A 20,370-nucleotide genomic window follows, 5' to 3' on the forward strand; every position below is an offset into this window, starting at 1 on the left:
TGATAAATACCTGAAACACTTCACAGAGTACCTACCTTAAGAGAATGATGGGTCTTATGTATTTTATTTTATATATGTGTGTGTCCTCCTAACATCAGGTATATTAATGAAGGTTATTTATATTTATAAATGTCTGCAGATTGGGGCTTTGTTATGCAAGGCAATGGAGAGTTTATAAGGCTGCTGTTTTAATCCATGAAAACCAAACATAATAAACACTCTCTTGAGTGTTGTAGGGCCTCTCTATTCTTCATGAAGAGCAGTTGTTCTGTCAGTAATGTACCTGCAGCTTCTGAGCTTGAGAAAGAATCAGAGTACCCAACGACAGGGAATTCAATTCAGACAAGATTATCCATACCAGTAATTGAATGTTCCTGATTTTCATTTAAATAAAATAAATTATAGCTCATAACATTTTATGTTTCATTAAGTCATTTCATAAATAAGAGTCATAAATATTACATTTAGACAAATAAAACATTAATGATTATAAATTATGCAAAGATACTTTTACTCAGCTGTGTCTATTTGCCACTCTGCTTATTGGCCTGGAGGATTGACTCCCAGTAAAAGTTTCAGCAAATCAGAGAAGCATCCAGGTTATTAAAATAGATTCAGCTAATATTATAATTTTTGCACAGTGTTTAGCTTTGCTTTTAAAAAGATGTAAACCACGATATTATTAAAGAATTATTTCCCCTTTTTTTTCTTTTACTATTACTGTTTTCCTTTTGAAGCAGTGAATTACAAGGAAAGAAGAATATGTTTCATGAAATACAAGTGGTAATTTATTTACTTTTAAGTGTGGTGATATCTAAAGAAGACCTTTATCCTGAGAACTAAACAAGGAGTGACATAGAAGCAAAAATACTCACCATAATTTAAAAAGATGTAACACTTAACTTGCTTGAGGATATGATTTTAGAAGTGAAATCTAATAAAAGCATAATAGACAGGTAGCTAAGATAATGAAAGTCTGGTATCTGCTCAGTTTCAGTGAACGAAGAGAGCCTATTTAAATATTCATAGATTGAGTCATGGCCCAAAGAGGAACAGGTTCCTTCTCGTGCCCACTATGACTGGTGGGCTTTCCTGGAAGAATCCATAAAGAAATTATGTTGAACATCCATCATGGCTCAGTTCTTTCTCTGGGAGGCACAGGTCCCAGTTAACCACTGCCATCCCCTGTGGCCAATTACAAGCAGACCCCAAAATCTGTGGTCTGGCTATGCACCTGCTGGGCAGGTGCCAGGGAAAGAGTCTGCTCTCTGCCCCAGTACCAGCTCCCTGCTTCCTGCATGCCAGGCACATGTAACCCCAGCAGGAAGGAGCCAGTCTGGTCCTGAAGAAATTGCCTCTAATAAGATCCCAATAGTGTCCTCATGGTGTGATCTGTTTATCCTAAACTCAAGGCTTTAGTTAAGGGCCCTTGAAGCTCACTCTACATGTTGGCCATCTCTTTTAGGTGATGGTGGGCATGGAATGGAACTGATGTGAACACCCAGAGAGAAATGTTTTGTATTTACTGGTTGATACTTGGTGAAATCTCCGACCAGATGTAGCTGTGTAAATCTTCCTTTAATCTCAGTGTGAAATTTAGCATTTAACCAAAGAGGATAACTCACCTTTATTTCTAAAAGCAACTATACTTTTAAGAGACACTCAAGCAATTAAACTGCTAATTCTTATCTCCCAGTGAGGACCCCACCTATTTTTATATCAGTTTTCTACGAGTGTAGTATTTCAGAATTTCAGATGAGATTTGAGTCTGTTATGTCTAATAGATGCATAAGCTGAGGTACCAAATAACTTTTTGGTAAAAGGTATGCAAACTGCATATGTTATAAGAAGTCGTGAGCCTGAATAGTGTCAGCCAAGAAACGGATAGTGTGTGGGTAGAGAACGGAGAATTATTTTTTGAAAATATTGCAACACTGTTATTATTGATAAGGGCAAATAGTGAAATACCTACAATAGCATTCTGGAGACAGTGACAGGTTAGAAAATAAAGCCGAGAGGTTTTTTTCCCCCCTTTTCTTTGTAAGCATGACTCCATTTACTTCAGTTTCTAAGAAAGCTTTGCTAACACGAATTGATTGGCTGAGGCAGAGCATGGATGATATCCCCTGGATATCACCATGAGCAAACACCCTGCTCACTTCAGAGCTCTGATAAAGTGGTTTATACAGAATTCTACCTCCATTTACAGTGTCAGGCTGCAACCTGTGGCAACTTAGATGCCCAATAAGCCTACCCTTTCACTTCCCAGATCCAGATAAGTATCCTGCATAGATCTAAAGGTCTACAGCTTGGGAAGAGGGCTGGGAAAGCAGGGAGATTTATGTTATCTGCTTGTGAGCATGCAGGGTGAGTGATTTTTAAAATGGGAGGAGTGGCAGGAAGATTTGGCACCTAAAGTGTTCCACTCCTACTGAGGAAATGAGGTACAGCCTCAGCATATCTAGGCTTGAGTATCAGGGTGTTCTCACGCCCACCTGTCCTATATGTTTAGCTGATCCCAGGTACTTTTTTAATGATGAAAAATGCTTTTCTCCAGTGAAAAATTTTACAAGAAGCTTTGCAGACAAACCCTAGCACTTCACTGGAAATATGGGGGGAGAGGTTTCTACAAGCAATATTTTTGTGCCTGTGCATTTACCCATAGTGTCTCAGTCCATATGAACTTTGCTTCCAATTTATGTGACTGAACCCCTGAACTTCTGTACTGCTTTTTCTCTTATTATACAACTTTGTCCCATGTCCACTCCTTCTATTTGTCCAGGTCTTCCCAAACTAACTTCAGACAATTTCTATTTGTCTTTTCTAATTTTCTATATGTTCTCCTGGCTTCTTTTTTTTCCTTCAAACTCATTTAGTGGATTTTATTTTTCTTAAACACAGTGATGAAACACCAACAGAAAATCTATTCACTCCCACACTGAATAGATCTGAGGATTGATTTTGCAACCACAGCACTGTGTTGCATTTGATGTGCATATGTGTTTATATGTGGGTTAGAAAGATATCTAATTCTCTGTTGAGTGTGGGGCAGCAAGTATAGGCAGGACAGCATAGGGATAACAGTGACAACCTGTGGTGAAAAGACCCCTGCCTACTCCTGGACTTCCAGAAGAGGCCTAACATTGGCAAGCAGAGCATTTTAGCTGGATTGAAAAATGGGACTGATTTTGTGAATTTAAGGAAACTTGTTGATGAGTAGATCTCCACAGTTGTATATTTGGGGAACCAGAATTCCTGGCCTGATTTTCAGAAGGACCGGAGCTGCTGAGCATGGAGGAGAGGCTGCCCAGCACTGCACAGCTGAACATCTGACCTCCAGGAATTGCTGCTAAAACAATAACTCAAAATCAGAGACAACTTTTGAGACTGTTGGCTATAATCTTAATTTGCCAGGCTTTCTTAGATGTACTCCAAAGGCTTTTTTCCAACATATTTATTTGAACTGAAAGAGGGATATATTTAGATCAGATATTCAGATGAAATTCTTTATTGTGAAGGTGGTGAGGTGCTGAAAAATATTGCCTAGAGAAGTTGTGGATGCCCCATTCCTGGATGTGTTCAAGACCAGGTTGCATGGGGCTTTGAGAAAACTGGTCTAATGGAAGGTTCCTTGCCTGTGAGGGTGGGAATGGGAACTACATGTTCTGTAAGGTCCCTTCCAACCCAAACCATTCTATGGGTCTGTTTTCTGTTTGCTGGCAATGGTGGGTGGAATTACTAGTACAGACCTTTGAAGACATAAAACTTGACAGAAATGAAAAAGAAAAAAGTTTTGAAATACCGGTTTTGTTATTGATGTAAATCACACAGAATGTAAACAGCATGTTCTTGTTGCTGCGGGGGACTGAGTGCCTCAGCAGAAACTGTGAATGCTATTCATGGTGGCTCCCTCTTTCCTGATTACTGAACTAGTGCAAGTAGATGAGTTTATTCACTGAAATTAGTGTCAGGTGTAGGCAGGTATATTCAATGCCTCAGATTTTATGTTTAGTGGCAGCATTGTATTATTTGTTGCTTTTTTCCATGGAAGAGTTCAGTTCCCAGGCTGATGGCTTTCCAGAAGCAGCAGAGGTGACACATCTGTAAGCACGACTGCAGAGGCAGCTGCCAGCAGCAGCACTCATCTCTTAATCTCTGACAGAGCATCATATCAGTGCACATCCTCAAGCAGAGGGTTTCTTCTTTTTCTTAGCAGTCTCATTTGGAAGTCGCAGCCTGTTACTGGCAGCCTGTTTCACATCTGGAGATTTCCCAAATGCCTTGGTGCTTTCCACTGACACCCTGAATGACTGGTGAAATACTGAATATGCAAGGTGATGTATCACTAAAGATGACCAGGTCTTAAATGCTGAAGAGGTGTTTACATTGTCAGGGACCCAGACAAAGAGAACCACAAACCAATCTCTATTTAAATATGGATTTAAAAAAAAAACGTTTATTTTTTACTCAATATTAAGACTGTGTGATTGGAATAAAACCAACACAATTTCTGCTCTCATTTTGTTTTAAGCACTAGTAGGCCTCATGGATGATTGTTATTTGGTTAACATCTAAAAAATATCTTTTTTTACAGCTGGTTAACCCTGGATTATCAAAGTGATATATCTATACTAAAATGTTGTAAATTACACAATAGAAAGTCACTCACGTTTCCAAAATATCTATATGTTTGGGTTTGGTGTTTTGTTTGAGTTTTTCCTTCTTTGCTTTTAGTTAGATCAAAAGTAAAATTAAAAAAAAACTGGCAGGCACAGTAAGGAGTCATAAGAAGAGGAGGTGCCACCTGCTATAAATTTTAGACAATCAATTGCATGTTCTGTTGGCTGATTTCTCCTATGATGCCTCCGTAATCTCAGCTTTGATACATGAAATACAAGAGGTTCAACCCTCTATGAGCAGACTTGGTCTCCTTAGTGTTATTTTCCCACATTCTACACTCTATCCATAATAGAAAACAGGTATTTGAACAGAATAGTAGTAGGTAATTGTCCTTAAATTCAGTGGGGTTTTTTTCAGTAGCTGTCCAAAGCCTTTCCAAAGGAATGGAAGTGGTATGAACAAAGTCCTGAGGGATTGTCACTGGTGGTAGATTAAAGTCACAGCTAAAAACACCAAAAATGAAGAGAAAATAAGGCAGAATAGTACAGAATATAGTTGGGGAAGTCTTTCTCTTTTTTGCAGTCAAAGCTCCATTTCTATGTCCACTTTTTCATTTGTTCTTCCACAAGTCATTGTTTTTATGCATTTTAAAAAGTGTCTGTGTTCCATCCTCACCCTGACCCTTGTAGATCATGGACACAGAAAGTGTGTTGCTCATTTACACGTTATTGTTATAGTGGCTGAAGAAAGAGCCACTTCTCCAGGCTTGCCCCTTGTTGTAAGGGGTGTGCCGGTGCAGCAGAGGGCATGGTTAGAGATGGGGCAGCCCGGCAGTCCCTCTGGGCCCCTGCGAGTTAGCACTAGTGAGATCGGCCCTGACATGCGTCGAGTCAAACCAAATGCTCAAGTCCCAGTCAAAAGGTCATATTCTCTTGCCTCTTCAGTGAACCTCATATATCTAAAAAATCATTTTTGTAAGGAATTAGGAGCATCAAGAAAAAAAAAATCTGTTGGGAATTTTCAGGGGAAAAAGAACATACCCATCTCTCATTCTATATTTATACAAGCATGAGGACCAAATTCCATTGAGATGAGTCAAGTATTGAAAAACAGGCTCTTATACACAGGCTTACATGGGACTGCTTGTATCTATCTGGACCAATGTAAAAGATAGAAGTTAAGAGAAATGTAAACAAATAGAACAGGAGTTTAAATCTAAACACTGGCCCTTCACCTGCATTTTTGCTTAATTTTAAGAAGTTAGTGAAGTAACTCAATAGGAATGAGAATAGAACACGTATGTAATTTTGATAGATTTGTATGAATGAATGTCATGCAATGCCTTTGGGACACGATGGGAGAAACTGGAAATCCAGATAAAGCTGAGGATAAGCCAATTGTGTGTTTATTGCTCAAAAGATTAAAGTATACACAGGAAGTAAAAACTTTGCCCTATTTGATGTCAGTTTGAGGTCAAGGTAAACACTTAAATTTCTCAGCATATGTGAGTATGTGAGCATATGCGAGTATGGAAATGGGTGTGCAACCACTGTGACATTCTCAGGACAAAGGAGTTCATATGGCCTGTAGCAACATTTTAATATGCTGATAGTTTCATTATTGTGGGAGAAAGAAAGAAAGAAAGAAAGAAAAAAAGAATATAGTTCAAAAGGTTCTTGAAAGACTTGAGGAAAATGGGCAAGAAAATGGAATGTAGATCAACAAATGCTAAAAGGCAATCCCCCGCCACAATCTTGTATGAAAGGAGGCTCAATCTTACAAAAGTGTGGCCAGTTCTTGACTATGTGACAGCAGTCAATGAATTTGTTTGCATTTTTAGGAAAAGTGAATACAAGGAACTTTGCTATAGAGGAATTAAGGCGTGGTCTAGTGGTGGGACACATTTTTCTTTACCTTTGTTATATTTTTTCTGCTCCAAGCTTCTCTCAAAATAACAAACTTGCTATGTCTTTTATTATTATTCTCTTTTTCTGTTTTGTTTTGCTTTGTTTTGGTGAGTTTTCTTAATGTCTATGAGACCTGGACATGTACAGAAAAAAACCAGCCATGTAGAATGCATATTAACAAAAAACTCCCCAGAATACAAAAGAACCAGTGGGGAGAAATAATAGGATATCATCTGAAAAGCAAGTACAGAAATTTTGGTGAAATTCTTCCATGGGGCTATAATCTTGCGAGATATCTCCATTGCCTTTCACCACAAGACTGAAGTTTAGAATTAATTTTGTAGTGTGAGAGGATGTGAGTATAAGTGTGTGCATCCTCTTGCCTGAACTTCCCTGCTAGGGGAAATGCCTTTGGCCAAAGCTGGAGCCAGCAGGTGAGCATGAAGCATGAGGAGGACATTCGGGTCTCAAGAAGTAACACCTCAGCATAGGCACAGTCTTGAGCATAGGGTCACCACCATGGCTAAGGAGAAAGCAGGCATTTTAATGTAGTGACAACCCCAAAACTCTTCATGTTAATTACAAGCAATGAAAAAAAGGTGCAATAGAAAAGTTATGTGAGTTATCAAGGATCATCAGGGTCTACAGAGCCAGGTGATAAATTAGTGCTCGTAACTCAAAGTAAAGTAATTGCAAAGTAAAAGGCAACTGAGATCAGGGTAACTTCAGAGGCATCACCAGGCATCAGCTGAGAATAACCAACTCACTGGCTGAAGTTCATCCTGTTTCCAGCTGTTCCAGCCTTGAATTTCAGCATTTGTGTGCTTGATGCACACCTGTTGTGTGAAAGGACGATATAAAAAACTGTTCTGAGCTTTGGTGAACCCAATTAGCCACTCAAATCTATAGATAATGCATTTTTATTGCCATGTTGACAAAGAGGAAGATCCTTCATTTTTCAGGAACGTAGTTGTAAATTCCCTTCCAAACAGCCATAAAAGCAACCATAATCTTAAGTAAAACCTCAATGCCTTCTTGGAAACCTACTCACAACATCTGAGCCTCTGCAAAAAACACATTTTACAGTCTGCATTCCTCAGGTGAAGATTAGAAGGGTTAAAAGTTGGAAATTTTCATCTCATTATTCTTCAGGACTGTTCATGAATAGATTGAAGCTCAATATGTTGAGCCTAAAACAACAACGACACTAAGCTTTGACTTTCTCAGGATACTTATAGGAATAACCTATAATAGATGAGTTAAGTAGAGGCTTGCTGATTTTGTTGAAAATTTTCAGACTTCTAGCACCTTGTGCAAGTAGTAGCATTGATTGTAACTCAGTTTCCAGTAGTCTGGACAAAAATCTTACTTTTTAATTGTTGTTATAAACACTATTTGGTAAAACTACTTCCTACTACTTCTACAATGCTGATTGTAACACTGAGACAAATGAAAAGCCTTAATCCTTTGCTACCATTCTGATACCTTTAAGAGTTTTACAACGCATCTATATTTACCATGTTCATAATCAACTCTTATAAGTTTGATGCTAAAAGAGGACTTTTATCTGAGCATCAGGATGTAGCTATAACCATCTTGCTGTTACATGTCCATAACAAAAACAAGCATCACTGCTGAGTGGGTTAAGGGTTGCATGTAATCATCTCCTTTTTAGTGGGATATATTAAATTTCTAGGGGTTTAACACATAAAGATTTGCACAAAAGTGTCCGACTTTTTTCCTTTCACCATTTCTGACTGATTAATAGTGTGATGGCTTTACAAAAAAAATACCTTTTAGTGGCTGAGATTTTATTTCTCATTAATTGTTTAGTTAAAACAGGAGACAGTGGATTTTCTTTTTGTCTTTTACATTGATTGACTATACAGCTTTTTAATGTCTGGGTGTGAATCTCTGTACTTTAAATTTCTTCTGAGAATGGATGCTTGAAGTAATGGCTATGTAGATGTAAGAAAATTAAATAATAACAAAAACATATTTTTATATCTCTGCATGAACTGAAATATTTTAAGAGAAAATATGCCTTTTTGGGGGGGATTTTTGCCTACATTTATTAATTGCAGGACAGACAAATGTGCTCTTGTGTTATCTTTTCTGGACAGATATTATATGGCACACAGCACTCTGTTGGATGTCCTGTACTGTGTACACTGACTTTTTATGTTTAAGTGAAACAGTGCTGTAGGCATCCATTTCTATGAAAGAATGAAAATGCATAAACCAGGGAACAATACAGAATATTTAAGAGCCTGTCAGCTTGTCAGGTTTTGGCTGTCTTTCAGATTTGATATTCATCATTGTCAGCCTTCTCATTGAAAACAAGAGAAGGAAGCAAAACACAGAATAGATCTAGAGCCTTTTGTCCTCATATGTGAAAGCTGCTTTGGAAGGAAATGGGGAAAGCCTATGGAATATTTACAGCTGTGCTTCCACAGTGGAAGGACAAAGATGGAGAAGAAGATGCACAGTGAAAGAAGCAAGAAATTGCTGTTTCTCCTAAAATGCATACTTGCTGTATAAAAAGAGTGAAGTAACAAACATTTCAAAATGGTTTCTGTTCCCTTTGCTTCCCATCCTCCATTGGTCAGCTGCAGCTTATATTGAGTCATAAAACTAAGAGGACGCTTAGCTAATGCATTTTCTCAGAGAACTGGTTACATTCATCACAGAATAGATTTGTCTTACACAAGTCTCCTAAGAGTGAGGTTCCTCTGAACACAACTTTCATGTTCTTCTTATGAACACCCAGTGTAAAACAGCAAAAGGTTGAGAAAGATACATTAGCTAGAAGTTCATAAAATTGGCATACCCTTCTGACTTATATTTATTCCAGCACCTGTCTTTTATAATAGTTGATTTTTAGACAATATAATTCATGCACTGACAGGTCATAAAAGCAAGACCTCTTTTTAGCAGAAAAACAAACTCATAACTCTAAAGAATAAAGAAGTAGAAAAGAGTACACTAAAGTAGGCCACTTCTTATAACTTGGATGTTTTTGCAACTTTTTCTAGCTTCTCAGCTTGTAAGTAACACCCATTTAAAACCCATAAATTCACACATCTTTTAGAGGGAACATGTAGAACTGAAAGAGCCTGAAGTATACCTTACAAAAAACCTTTGAATTTGCATCTATTTATGTTTACTTTTGCATTTGTACATAGTTATGGATATGTCATACTATCATACTCAGGGATGTCTGCAAAAGCACCATATATATGAAAATATACCCTCCCATCTGACTTCAAACAGTAGTGGCAAAAAAAGTAATCAGTTTTCTTTATCCAATATTTCAAAGCATGGGAGAGGAACAGAAATTTCATTAGTGGTAAACAATTAGAAAAAGCCATCCTCCTTGGTTCTTTTTGGATACTTGGCCATTTAAATAACTACTTTGCTCTTTTTTTATAGTTTGCTTTATTTGAGGTATTTTGATTGCAGAAGGTTTTCTACAGTAATGACTGTAAGCATCTGGATAAACTTCTTTCAAAAAATTCTACGGTCATTTGGAAAGGTTTGGTCTATGACTGTGTACTCTGTATACCTCCTGCATTATTCATCCATAGACTGAGTGGTGGATTGATGGGCAACCACATGAGAATTTCTTCCCCAGCCCATAATGGTTTCTTTCAACAGCTATGTTGTTAAATCGTTCCTTTCAGTCTCTTAGTTTAGTGTGGTCCCATTTTTCCCTTGGCATTAACCTTTTCTAGCTGAGAACCTGGTGCTGTCTACAAGCTGATGAATTATGGCTGTTCTGAGTGGAAATGACCATCAGAGACAGGCTGGTTTACTCATTCTCTTCTCCAAAACCTCTCATAACAGTATGGAAGAAAATATTCCCTACAGAGCATGCAATTTCTCTTACTTATGCCTTGGGGCATCTTCCTTTCTTATTGATACTGGTTTTCTTTAATCAGATGCTGTATAGGAGATAAAAGATGCCTTTCTGTCTTGATACAGTAAGAGGTTATAGTTGGTGTTTAAGCTGAAGCCTTAAAGCAGATTTTTACTGCAAATTAGAATCTTAAGGAAGGCTAGATGCTGAGGATTAGGTGGGGAGGAGATCATGCTCTTGGAGAATGAATCTCTCATTTTAGTTATACAAGGATTCTGCCTATATTTCCTTTAAAGCCAAAGATGTACTCAAGCCAAAAATTACACATTTCTGTGAAAGTTCAGAGTTGAACTGAAGCAGAAATTTGCTTCACTACACTTTTATATGTCTGTGAGGATACCATACTTGACCATATGTTATAATGTGTGATGGCTGTTGGTGTGCTGAAGCCCATGGCTAAAAATCTGGCTTCTCAATAAAATTTCTAAAATTAATTTTCATTCTTTTATTTAAGCAAGACAACATTTTTTAGTGGTTCTTCTCCTGAGCACTGGGTGAAGTATTCTAGTTTTGACACACGTGCCATAAAGACAGTTTTGAAAATTAGTAAACTTTTCTAGGCTTCTGCCCTAAACCTTCCCTTAAATTTAAACAACCTCTACTCACTGACTCCTAATGTGAGGGTTACATTTCAGATATTCATGATGGGTTGCATTTCACAGACATTAGTTAATTGTTTTTTGAGTCAAATTGTACAACTTTAAATAACATAGATCATGAATACTTATATCAGGGAAAATTTGTTCTATTTCAGCCATATCCTACTGAGCTGATGACTCTGAATTGTAGGTAGTGAACAAAAGAAGATAAATACCTGGACACTGCTTGTAGCATAATATTAGCTTTTATGTAGTAGAAGGAGAGAGAATATGTAAGACTTTTCCTGGCTAGTGCATATAATTAGCAATTTGGGATCATTCTTTAAGTTGTTATTTAAAATATACTTTTATCTGATGTCATTGTTTAGTCTTGCAAATGGTAAGTTTATGCAAGTGATGAGCATGTGTTCTGCCTTCCACACATTGTGTTTCATACATTGTAGTACAATATGGCCATATCCTCTACTTGTAAGCAAATCAATGTTTCTGTTATGAAACAAGGAGATTTTTGTAATCCAAACTCCTTTATGTTCTGATTTGGCCTTATTACTCTCTACAACTACCTCTTCTCCCAGGCAACCAGGGACAGGACAAGGGGAAATGGCCTCAAGCTGTGCCAGGTGAGGTTCATATTGGACATCAGGATAAATTTCTTCATGGAAAGGTTAAGCACTGGAATGGGCTGCCCAGGGAAGTGGTGGAATTACCATTCCTGGAGTCACCACCCCTGTTCAGGAAACAACTTGATGTGGTACTCAGTGCTATGGTTTAGTTGGCAGATGGGACTTGAGGACCTTGGAGGCCTTTTCCAACTTTAATGATTCTATAATTCCAGTCTGGACATAAAATTAAGCCAAATTCGGGCTATATTTAGTACTGGGTGTTGGATTAGATGATCTCCAGAGATCCCCTCCAACAGTAATTATTCTGTCATTCTGTGATCCTCTTAAACACACAGGTATCTGTTCAAGCTAATTTTTGTTAGTTCATCTTTATATATGCTATGTGGCTTTTATTCATGACCTTATTTTAGGTGCTTATGAATGTAAATGATTAAAAGAAAGGATACATGATCAACATGACCATCCATATACTCTTTAATTAGAATCCCAGTAAAGTAAGTGGTAATATTTGCAATAATTTTCATAGAATTTTTCTTAAATTTAGTCTAAAGTTGTGTTTTGTTTCTTTACAAGCAGTGATATTCACATGTTCAAATCTTTTAAGAAGTTAAAAATGAGAGACAGGATATGTAGCTAAAAAGTTTTGCTTTTACATGCTGACATCTTTACTGCACTCTCAGTGATTCTGTAATCAGCAAGAATCATCACTGGTTTTTACCTACATGATATCAAGTCCTATTTTTTTTTAAGTCCACATGTTTAGCAAACTTCCAGTGGACAGAAATAACATTAGCTTAGAAGAGCCAATAATGGTATACTATCAATGTTGTAATCTTTAAGGAAATTTTCTGTCAGAAGATGGTGGAAAGTATGTGAAAGGAGTTCTGAGTGTTTGCTGCTTTGATGGGGCATTTGCAGGATTGCAGCTATTACTGCCATTTATTTTGAAGCTTTATTAGTAAAGTGACTGCAAAGCTTGTAGTCATAGCTAAAGTCTTGTGCTCCTCAGTATCTTAGGTGACCAGTTTCCATACAGAAAATTCTGCTAACTTTGCTTGTTCTTATATTTTAAAATTATGTTTTTATTATGAGGCTTTTAGGCACAGATCCAGTAAATGTCTTCTGAACATACAAGAAATATAAATTTCTTGTTAATCTGTAAGGTACATAACCATGTGTTGCTGTGTTTTCTGTCATTTGAAGAGAAACTCATGCACAAGATTATTTTGAACTGCAGACTTATGGCCAGCTTAAGTGTTGGAATAATTTGGTGCTATGGATGGGAAACCTTAAGTAAATTTTTTGGTTTCTTACATCAGTATTTTTCAGTTAGGTATACTGTAAGAAGGTAGTCTAGCTAACCTAATTCAATGTGCAGCGAGTCAGAGAGTGTATTGCAGGTCTCATGTGCAGGAGAAGCCTCAAGATCTTACAGATTTTGCTGCATAAATATGTCTTTGACAAAGCCTTTTGCCCTCCCATTGCACTATAGCTGTTTTCTGGGATCTCGTAATTTCACACCTCGGTTACTGCAGCATCCTCCCCTCCTGCACTGAGAAATACAGTGCTACGCCCACAGTTTCCATTCAGAAGTCTGCCAATAAATTCATTTCCCAACTTCATTATTTTAACTGTATTACTCTTCTCTTTTGAGTGCCTTTTCCTCATCAACAAACTATGTCTTTTCAATTTTAAGTCCCTTCTGCATGAGTAATTTCCAACTTCTCTATCCATTATTAAAATGTCACTTCATTCTTTTTATTCCTGTGTTGCTAGTCTCTAATCCTCAAAACACTGTTGTGCTGACTCTATGCTGCTTTTCTCCTTCTGCAGAAATTTCCCATAAGCCTCCACAAACCTAATGTTGCCCTTTCTCCAGTCTTTCCTTAAGAATCCTTTGTCATCATTTCTACAAAAAAAAGTTTGATAACCAGCTACTATCACTGATTGGATGTTTTGGATTTTTGAATTGTGAGGTGCTCATATCAGGCAGATTCCACTCTGTCAGTGCTTCAAAAGCATTGTGGTTCTGGTCCATAACCTGGACTTCTCAGTGCAAATAAATAGTATCAGGGTTTTTTTACAGTGCTTTATTAGCCTGGCTTTTCCTTGCCTGGCAATGTCTTTGAGTTTGTATTGTGATTTTGTTTTCCACATGGCACCAAGGAGAAACTGCAGCTAGTTCAGCCTGCAGCCAACCTTTTACTGCCTAATGTGATGAACAAGTCTTCTTGTGCCCATCTCCAGGGGCGTCTTCTGCCTCCTTGCTTGTTGCTGGCAACAATTCAAGAGGATGTCTGCTAGCTCTGTCATTTCTGTGTGCTGTATCTAGAATGACACCCTTCTTTCCTATATTTCAGAATAAACCAGAAATCTAAAGAGGCTTAAATGTTCAGGACTAGAAGGTAGGAAACTTTTGTGGAAGTTCTTGATGTTGGAACAACTGACCATTATAGGACATGGTCTTACATGTTCTCCCATGGCTAGTTGTGTTGTCATGCTAGCTTTTACTTCGTAACTCTGTGATTCACAGCATATTTCTTCTTTCTGAGAGCTGTAGTAGGTAAATGCTGTGCTTTGTGAGGCTTATTTTAATCGAAAGACCATGGATGCAAATGGATATGTGCACCTTCACTAAAGGTAGTTAAATGGAACAGACTCAATTATGAAGTTCCAGCAGTTAGAAGTTACACTGATAATGCATCCCTGTATTTTCAATTGCTCAATGAATTGTGGGACAATAAAGTTTGCTGCACTTTGATTTTGAACTATACTTTTTACTATTATTGATTGTCATTGAGGCCTCGCTTCATCATGTTAGGCTTCAACCTTTGGTTGACCGAAAGACATTGCTTGCTAGGGAATTTGTCTTAACTGGCATCTGAATTGCTTTCCAACAATCCTTATATCTCCATGTTGACACCACAAGTAACCTGAGCTTTGTTGTACCACATGATTCCTTGAGCTAAGCCCCCATCATTATGAAGTAATACTATAATGCTGAGATTTGGAGACAGTGGTGGAGGCCACAAAACTAAGACCTCCACAATTACACAACTTCTGATCCCACAAGTTTGAACTCACAATCTGTGTGTTGCGATAATATTAATGCTACTACAACCAGAAGAATTAAAATATCTCCCACTAGGACTCACATCAAGCAAAAATTTGATGAAAATATAGCAAAATTATCCAAGTGAAAATCCCTCTCAGCAAGATGCAGTTTCATATATGCATTCTTCACTTCTCCAGGACCCAGGAAGCTGTATCAGAGTGCAGTTCACTGCCAAAACCTGCTCCTGGTGTTTTGGAAATTGGCAGCTAGCATACACTTTATTTTTCTAATGTTGCTTTGACAGGATAAACCCACTTTTTATATAAAACTACAATTTAAATCTGAGCATTGACCTTGAAATATAAATCCTGAGCACAAGTTCTTGTTTGCAGATCATGTTACTTCCTAATACAGAATGTCCTGGGATCAAACCACAAAAAGTCATTCTTGTAGGGAAGATCTAAATTATTCATGTCAGCCAGATGCAGATTTGGATTCCTTCAGATTGGATACAGCTGGGCATATAGCCTAGGGGAGTGCCCTCACCATTAAATTTCTTGTTAAAAATGCCATTGTACTGCCTTTCTCTCCAGCAACATATTTGAATAAAGTCACCTGTGGATGTTTTTTAAGTTGGTGCTGTTAGCACATCAGTAATTTTCTGAGTGTTCTTACCAGGTTGAGTCTTAGGTATACAGATCTAGATTTTCTTAGGTATGTGTAAAACCAGCATCTTAGGTGTTATGGCTACTTTACTGAAGAAAGTGTAGATGCTTATAGCTTTTCAGCCAGCTGAGATGGTGTCGGAGGCAAGACTTTTAGGCATCAATCTTAACTTAGAAATATTTGATTTCTACCTGATCCCCAGGGAAAGTGGCCATTCCAGAAGTCTCCTTCTGACTCTTTCCTCAGAGAAACTGATGGCTGCAGTTCAGTATAATAATTGTCAAGTACCTAATTTTCATTCATGAATACTCCCCGCATCAGTGGAATTATTAGTCTACTTTAAAGTAACATATATTTAAGTGACTTTTTGACTGAGAGTTTACCCCAGGCAGAATTGCATCCTAATATACTGGATGAATGCAAACCCTGTCCAAAGCTGTTACATGACCCAGACATCTGGAGTTGGATAGCTGCATTATTTTTAGGCAGAGTACAATATTCAGGTTTGATCCTTCCTTGTAGGTTAAAAAAAAAAAAACCAACAAAAAAACCAACCAAAACAAACAAACAAAAAAAAAACCAAAAAAAAACCCCAACACCTTCCACCCCACCCCCCCCCCCAAAAAAAAACCCCCACAAAACCTACATACATTATCAGACTATGTTTTTTATAACTACATAATAGTAATGATGCCAGTTTGTCCAGGAGTAGCCAAGTATTTGTGTTGACATAATCCATGTTTTTTTCACTTGGCAAAGCAAATACCTACCACTTAATATGCTGTGCACTGTCAGAAACATACAGTACATGGCAAAGAAGTGAGAGAGGAAAGAGCAGGGTTTGATTCAGATAAAGGATATGATTTGAAGGAATGCCCTTTAAATGTGGTAATGGATATTGTTGGGGAAAACACACAAGTAACATTTAGAGGCAGCCAACTATCTCTACGGAGGAACATAGAATGACAAACAGCTTTTGTTTATAGCAAGAGAAAATGTGAGTATTGGCTAAGAAGTAGTGTTTATGGTAATTGAGCTTTACAAGGAAGTAAAACTTCGTGGGGAACACAGAGGGTAGAATTTTCAGTGAAGTAGGTAATGAGGAGAGCTGTGTAGGCATTTCCTGATTAGCATCTGCTGTTTCAACAGCTGAGAAACATGACTCGATTGTAAATGCTTGTGCTAGGTTTTACCAGGCATTCCCTCCAGCATGCCACCCTGCCTTCTGATTTTATTTTCAGTCTCCTTGAGCCCTACTGTGATTTGAAATCAGTGGAGGAGAAAGGAGACTAACACAAACAACAGATGTCTTAAAGTCTTGGAACAGAGACAGAAAAAGCCCTGTGGCAAAGAAGGTGCAGTTAAGGTGTTTCCTGTCATTTGTATTCAGTATTTCTTTTACAGACTGTATTTGCATTTGCGTTACGGTCAATAAGATACGGACTCCATCCCAAGGAAGAACGAAGACATTTATTGTAAAAAATTTAGGTCTAATATGGGGCTAGCAAGATTGAGTATGCTAAACATAGGAGGGTTTGTGTAAACTAAGGGCTATCCTATATTAATCATGGGGAGAGCAGGTAACTAGAGCTAATCCATTCATGAACACAACGAAAGGGGAACAATAGATGTTGCAAAACAGGTTTTAGAGAGAGCAGGGAAAACACAGAAACTGCAGATCTTGTCAAATGCAAAGTGTCTGCAGACTGGCTTAGGTCTCATCGGCCTGGGGAGGCTTTCTGCAGTTTTGTATTCCCATACATTTATGTGCGTGCGTGCTTGTGTGTGTGTGTATGCAGTTGTGCACATAGAGGGTAAAGAAGTGGTAGTGCACATATCAGAGAATATTTGTAAATGAGTGTGACCTATAGACACTAAGCATACTGGTTCACACAGCCAAAGCAACCTGTTTTAAGACAAGCTCACAAATTATTCTCCAGCTGCTCCAGCAACTGCTTTTAGACTGTTGCTGCATAAAATACATTAATTCTTTTTATCTGACGTTCAAAGATGCTCCATAATTGAGAATGTGAAGAGGATGCCTGGTGTTCATCAAGACAGCTTTGCTTACAGGTGGTAACTTAAGGCATGGCAATACAAATATTATGTACCCCAACACATTAGAAGAACTTGGTTGTGTACTGACATCTATTGCAGATTCAGAGGTCTTTCATCTTGCTTTTTGGTATGGGGAGCTGTGTCTTTAAGGACTTTGATTTCCAGAAAGTAAATCTGTGACAGAAATAGCTGTGAAATTCTTACAATATATAGGCAGGGGATGGCATAGAGACCTTGAAAACACATTGCGTGCTGGGTGTTAACTCAATACTGCATGGGGCCAGGAGCAAAAAGAAACGGATAAAAAATACTGTAAATGGAGAAGTGAAAAGATAGGATGTTTCCAGATTTTTTTACTGCTTGAGAAAGATAAAGAAATAAAAAAAGTGTATTCAGGGCTGAGAACTTTGAGCTCTGAAAGCTTAGTAAGCTTCCACATCTACCTCCTCCTTTTATGTCTCATTTCTTCTACAGGCTTCAGCAGATGGGTCCACAGACTGAAAACCACATCACGCAGAATCCTATTTTCTTGTGATATTTTAAATGGATTTTCTTTTCCTTACTAACTTGCTGATTTTTTTCAAAGAATTTTGGTAATCTTTATCTCAATGTATACTCATATTGTTTATTTTGTTAGTTATTTGTGTTATTAAAATATATATCTATACTTAAATTATTATTATTTGGCTGCTGGTCTGCAGAAATTTGTGCTTAGATTAACCTCTATAAAGAGTTTAGGACAACTGCTGTTACTGAATGTGATTTCTCAAAACCTGCCAGTTTTGGAATCAATGCTGAGGATGTCAGTAAGAATTATTTTTCTTTGTCCAGAAATTTGTCTTTTCCTGTGGTGTTTTGGGCCATGTGGATTCCAGGAAATGATATATATTTTGATACATTGGTAGCTGCATTTTGAGCATCAGATATTACTTTTTGTAAACCAGAGGGAGTTTGCTGCATTCAGTATGTTAGAACTATTATCTCATTAATGCTATTTTAGCATAGACATTCTTAATCTTTATAAGGGTATGCTATCAGAAAAAATAAGCACTATAATAATTATACCTGGTTTTTTTAAAAAAAGTGTTTTTATGCCTGTGTAGCTTCCTTTCTACTTTGACAATATACTGTCCCTGTTGCACAGATGGGAAAACTGAGGCATCCATGGGAAGTGAAATAAATTCACCTGGAGGTCTTCCAGAGGAAGACAAAACCCCTGTTCTTGAAGCAGAACCTTATTATAAGTCAAATAATAAACTTATCAAGAGGTATTTGTAAGTTAACAAAACAGAAACCGCATTTCAGAGATACCATTTAACATTTACTTTTCCCCCCACAGGAACTTTTTACACCAGAGTGCAAATTCAAGGAGTCTGTTTTTGAAAATTATTATGTAATCTACTCATCCATGCTCTACAGACAACAGGAGTCCGGAAGGGCCTGGTTCTTGGGGCTGAACAAAGAAGGGCAGGTCATGAAAGGAAACAGAGTGAAGAAAACAAAACCAGCAGCTCATTTTCTACCCAAGCCATTGGAAGGTGAGGCTCCATACAGTGCTGGCAGACCCACCTATAAATCTCACAAGAAGAGAGAATGGTTCTAAAACGCCCTTTCTGAATATGGGCCATTCCCAACAACAGTTCCAAAGATTCACAGAGTAGTTTTGTGCTTTAGCATAGTAATAATAGAAGGAGCATACGTGAAAACATTTTTCTAGGGATTAAGAGGTCATTCTACAAGAAAAGAAATCTTTTGTAGAAGTGCACTGTGCTGCTTCTAAAATATTCTGTTAGTAGAGCAAAAGCTGTTGTAAGCCTTGCACTAAGAAAATAGTCCTTTCATCAGGCAGAATGAAATAATGGATATTGTAGGATAATTGGGAGTTAAATAGGGAATAGATGAAATGTCACCATTTCAAAGTAAAAGCTTTCTAATACAAAACAGGAAGGTCTCTTTATAAAATAGATCATGCTGTATGACTTTGCCAGTTGGTGTAATGTACAAAATTTGTGTAAGTTGGCCTTTAAACCAAGATAGAAGCAAATAACAGAAATAGTAACCTTACAAATTAAAATGATGTCACACCTTCTCTGCAAAATGCATCCATTTATATCTTAGAGCTTTTGTCTTACTCTGTGTATTCTGCAGGTCTTCATAAACCTATGCTGCCTTTCACTTCTTGTCCTGATGGCACTCCAAATTATTGCTACACAAATCCTCAGTCATTCTGAAAGTTATCTGTTACTTAACATCTAAAAACACATATCTGAGTAATGCTTTAGTTAGCAGTCCAATTTCTTTTGATATTTTAACTAACATTTTTAGTTAAAGGATCAGTATGTTAAATATTTAATTTCATCATAAAAAAGAATCAGAATAAGCTAATATTTTAATTTCATATTTGAACTCAGGCTGATGCTTTCTTACCCTCCTTGTCTTGAGAAAGCTTACAGTAGTTCTATGAGCTCTCAACAGTATTAATACTTTACGTCTCAATCTCTTAATATTATATTGTAAGAACTGTAGGGAGGGAAAACCCCTGCACTTTTAAAAGCAATGCAAATTAATATGGATTAGGAAAGAAGTTACTATTTTTCAATAATGTTTGGATGATCAGACTATAAAAATAGCTTAGACAATGCTTAGCAGTAACTTGAATTATATTGCCTATGAGAATCATCAGATATGATATCTCTGCTACATAATTCCTTACTTTATAGTTCCATCTCCTGTTGTTCAAGTTACAATTTTGTAGGTCACAGTGTTATTTCATCAAGCTCTTTTAATTAATCAGCAAAGTGCCCTAAACACAGCTATGGGACACTCTGAAGACATAGATCATAACCAGCCTTATGTACTCTAAAGAAGACGTTTAATTTCAGTCTTTCAGAAGCCATAAAAGGATGTAGATTATGTCACTAGA

General features: G+C 37.4%; 1 protein-coding gene across 5 annotated transcripts in view; it reads left to right on the plus strand.

The window, feature by feature from the left end:
• Positions 1–20,370, plus strand: part of FGF14 (fibroblast growth factor 14) — a 423,741-nt gene that overhangs the window by 395,477 nt on the left and 7,894 nt on the right. For all 5 annotated transcript variants that reach the window (XM_071548797.1, XM_071548813.1, XM_071548833.1 and 2 more), the window contains one exon: positions 18,787–18,985. In XM_071548797.1, coding sequence (XP_071404898.1) covers positions 18,787–18,985 — 199 coding nt within the window. The remainder of the gene's footprint in view (positions 1–18,786; positions 18,986–20,370) is intronic.

This window comes from Pithys albifrons, chromosome 1, assembly GCF_047495875.1.
Source record: "Pithys albifrons albifrons isolate INPA30051 chromosome 1, PitAlb_v1, whole genome shotgun sequence".
NCBI lineage: Eukaryota > Metazoa > Chordata > Aves > Passeriformes > Thamnophilidae > Pithys > Pithys albifrons.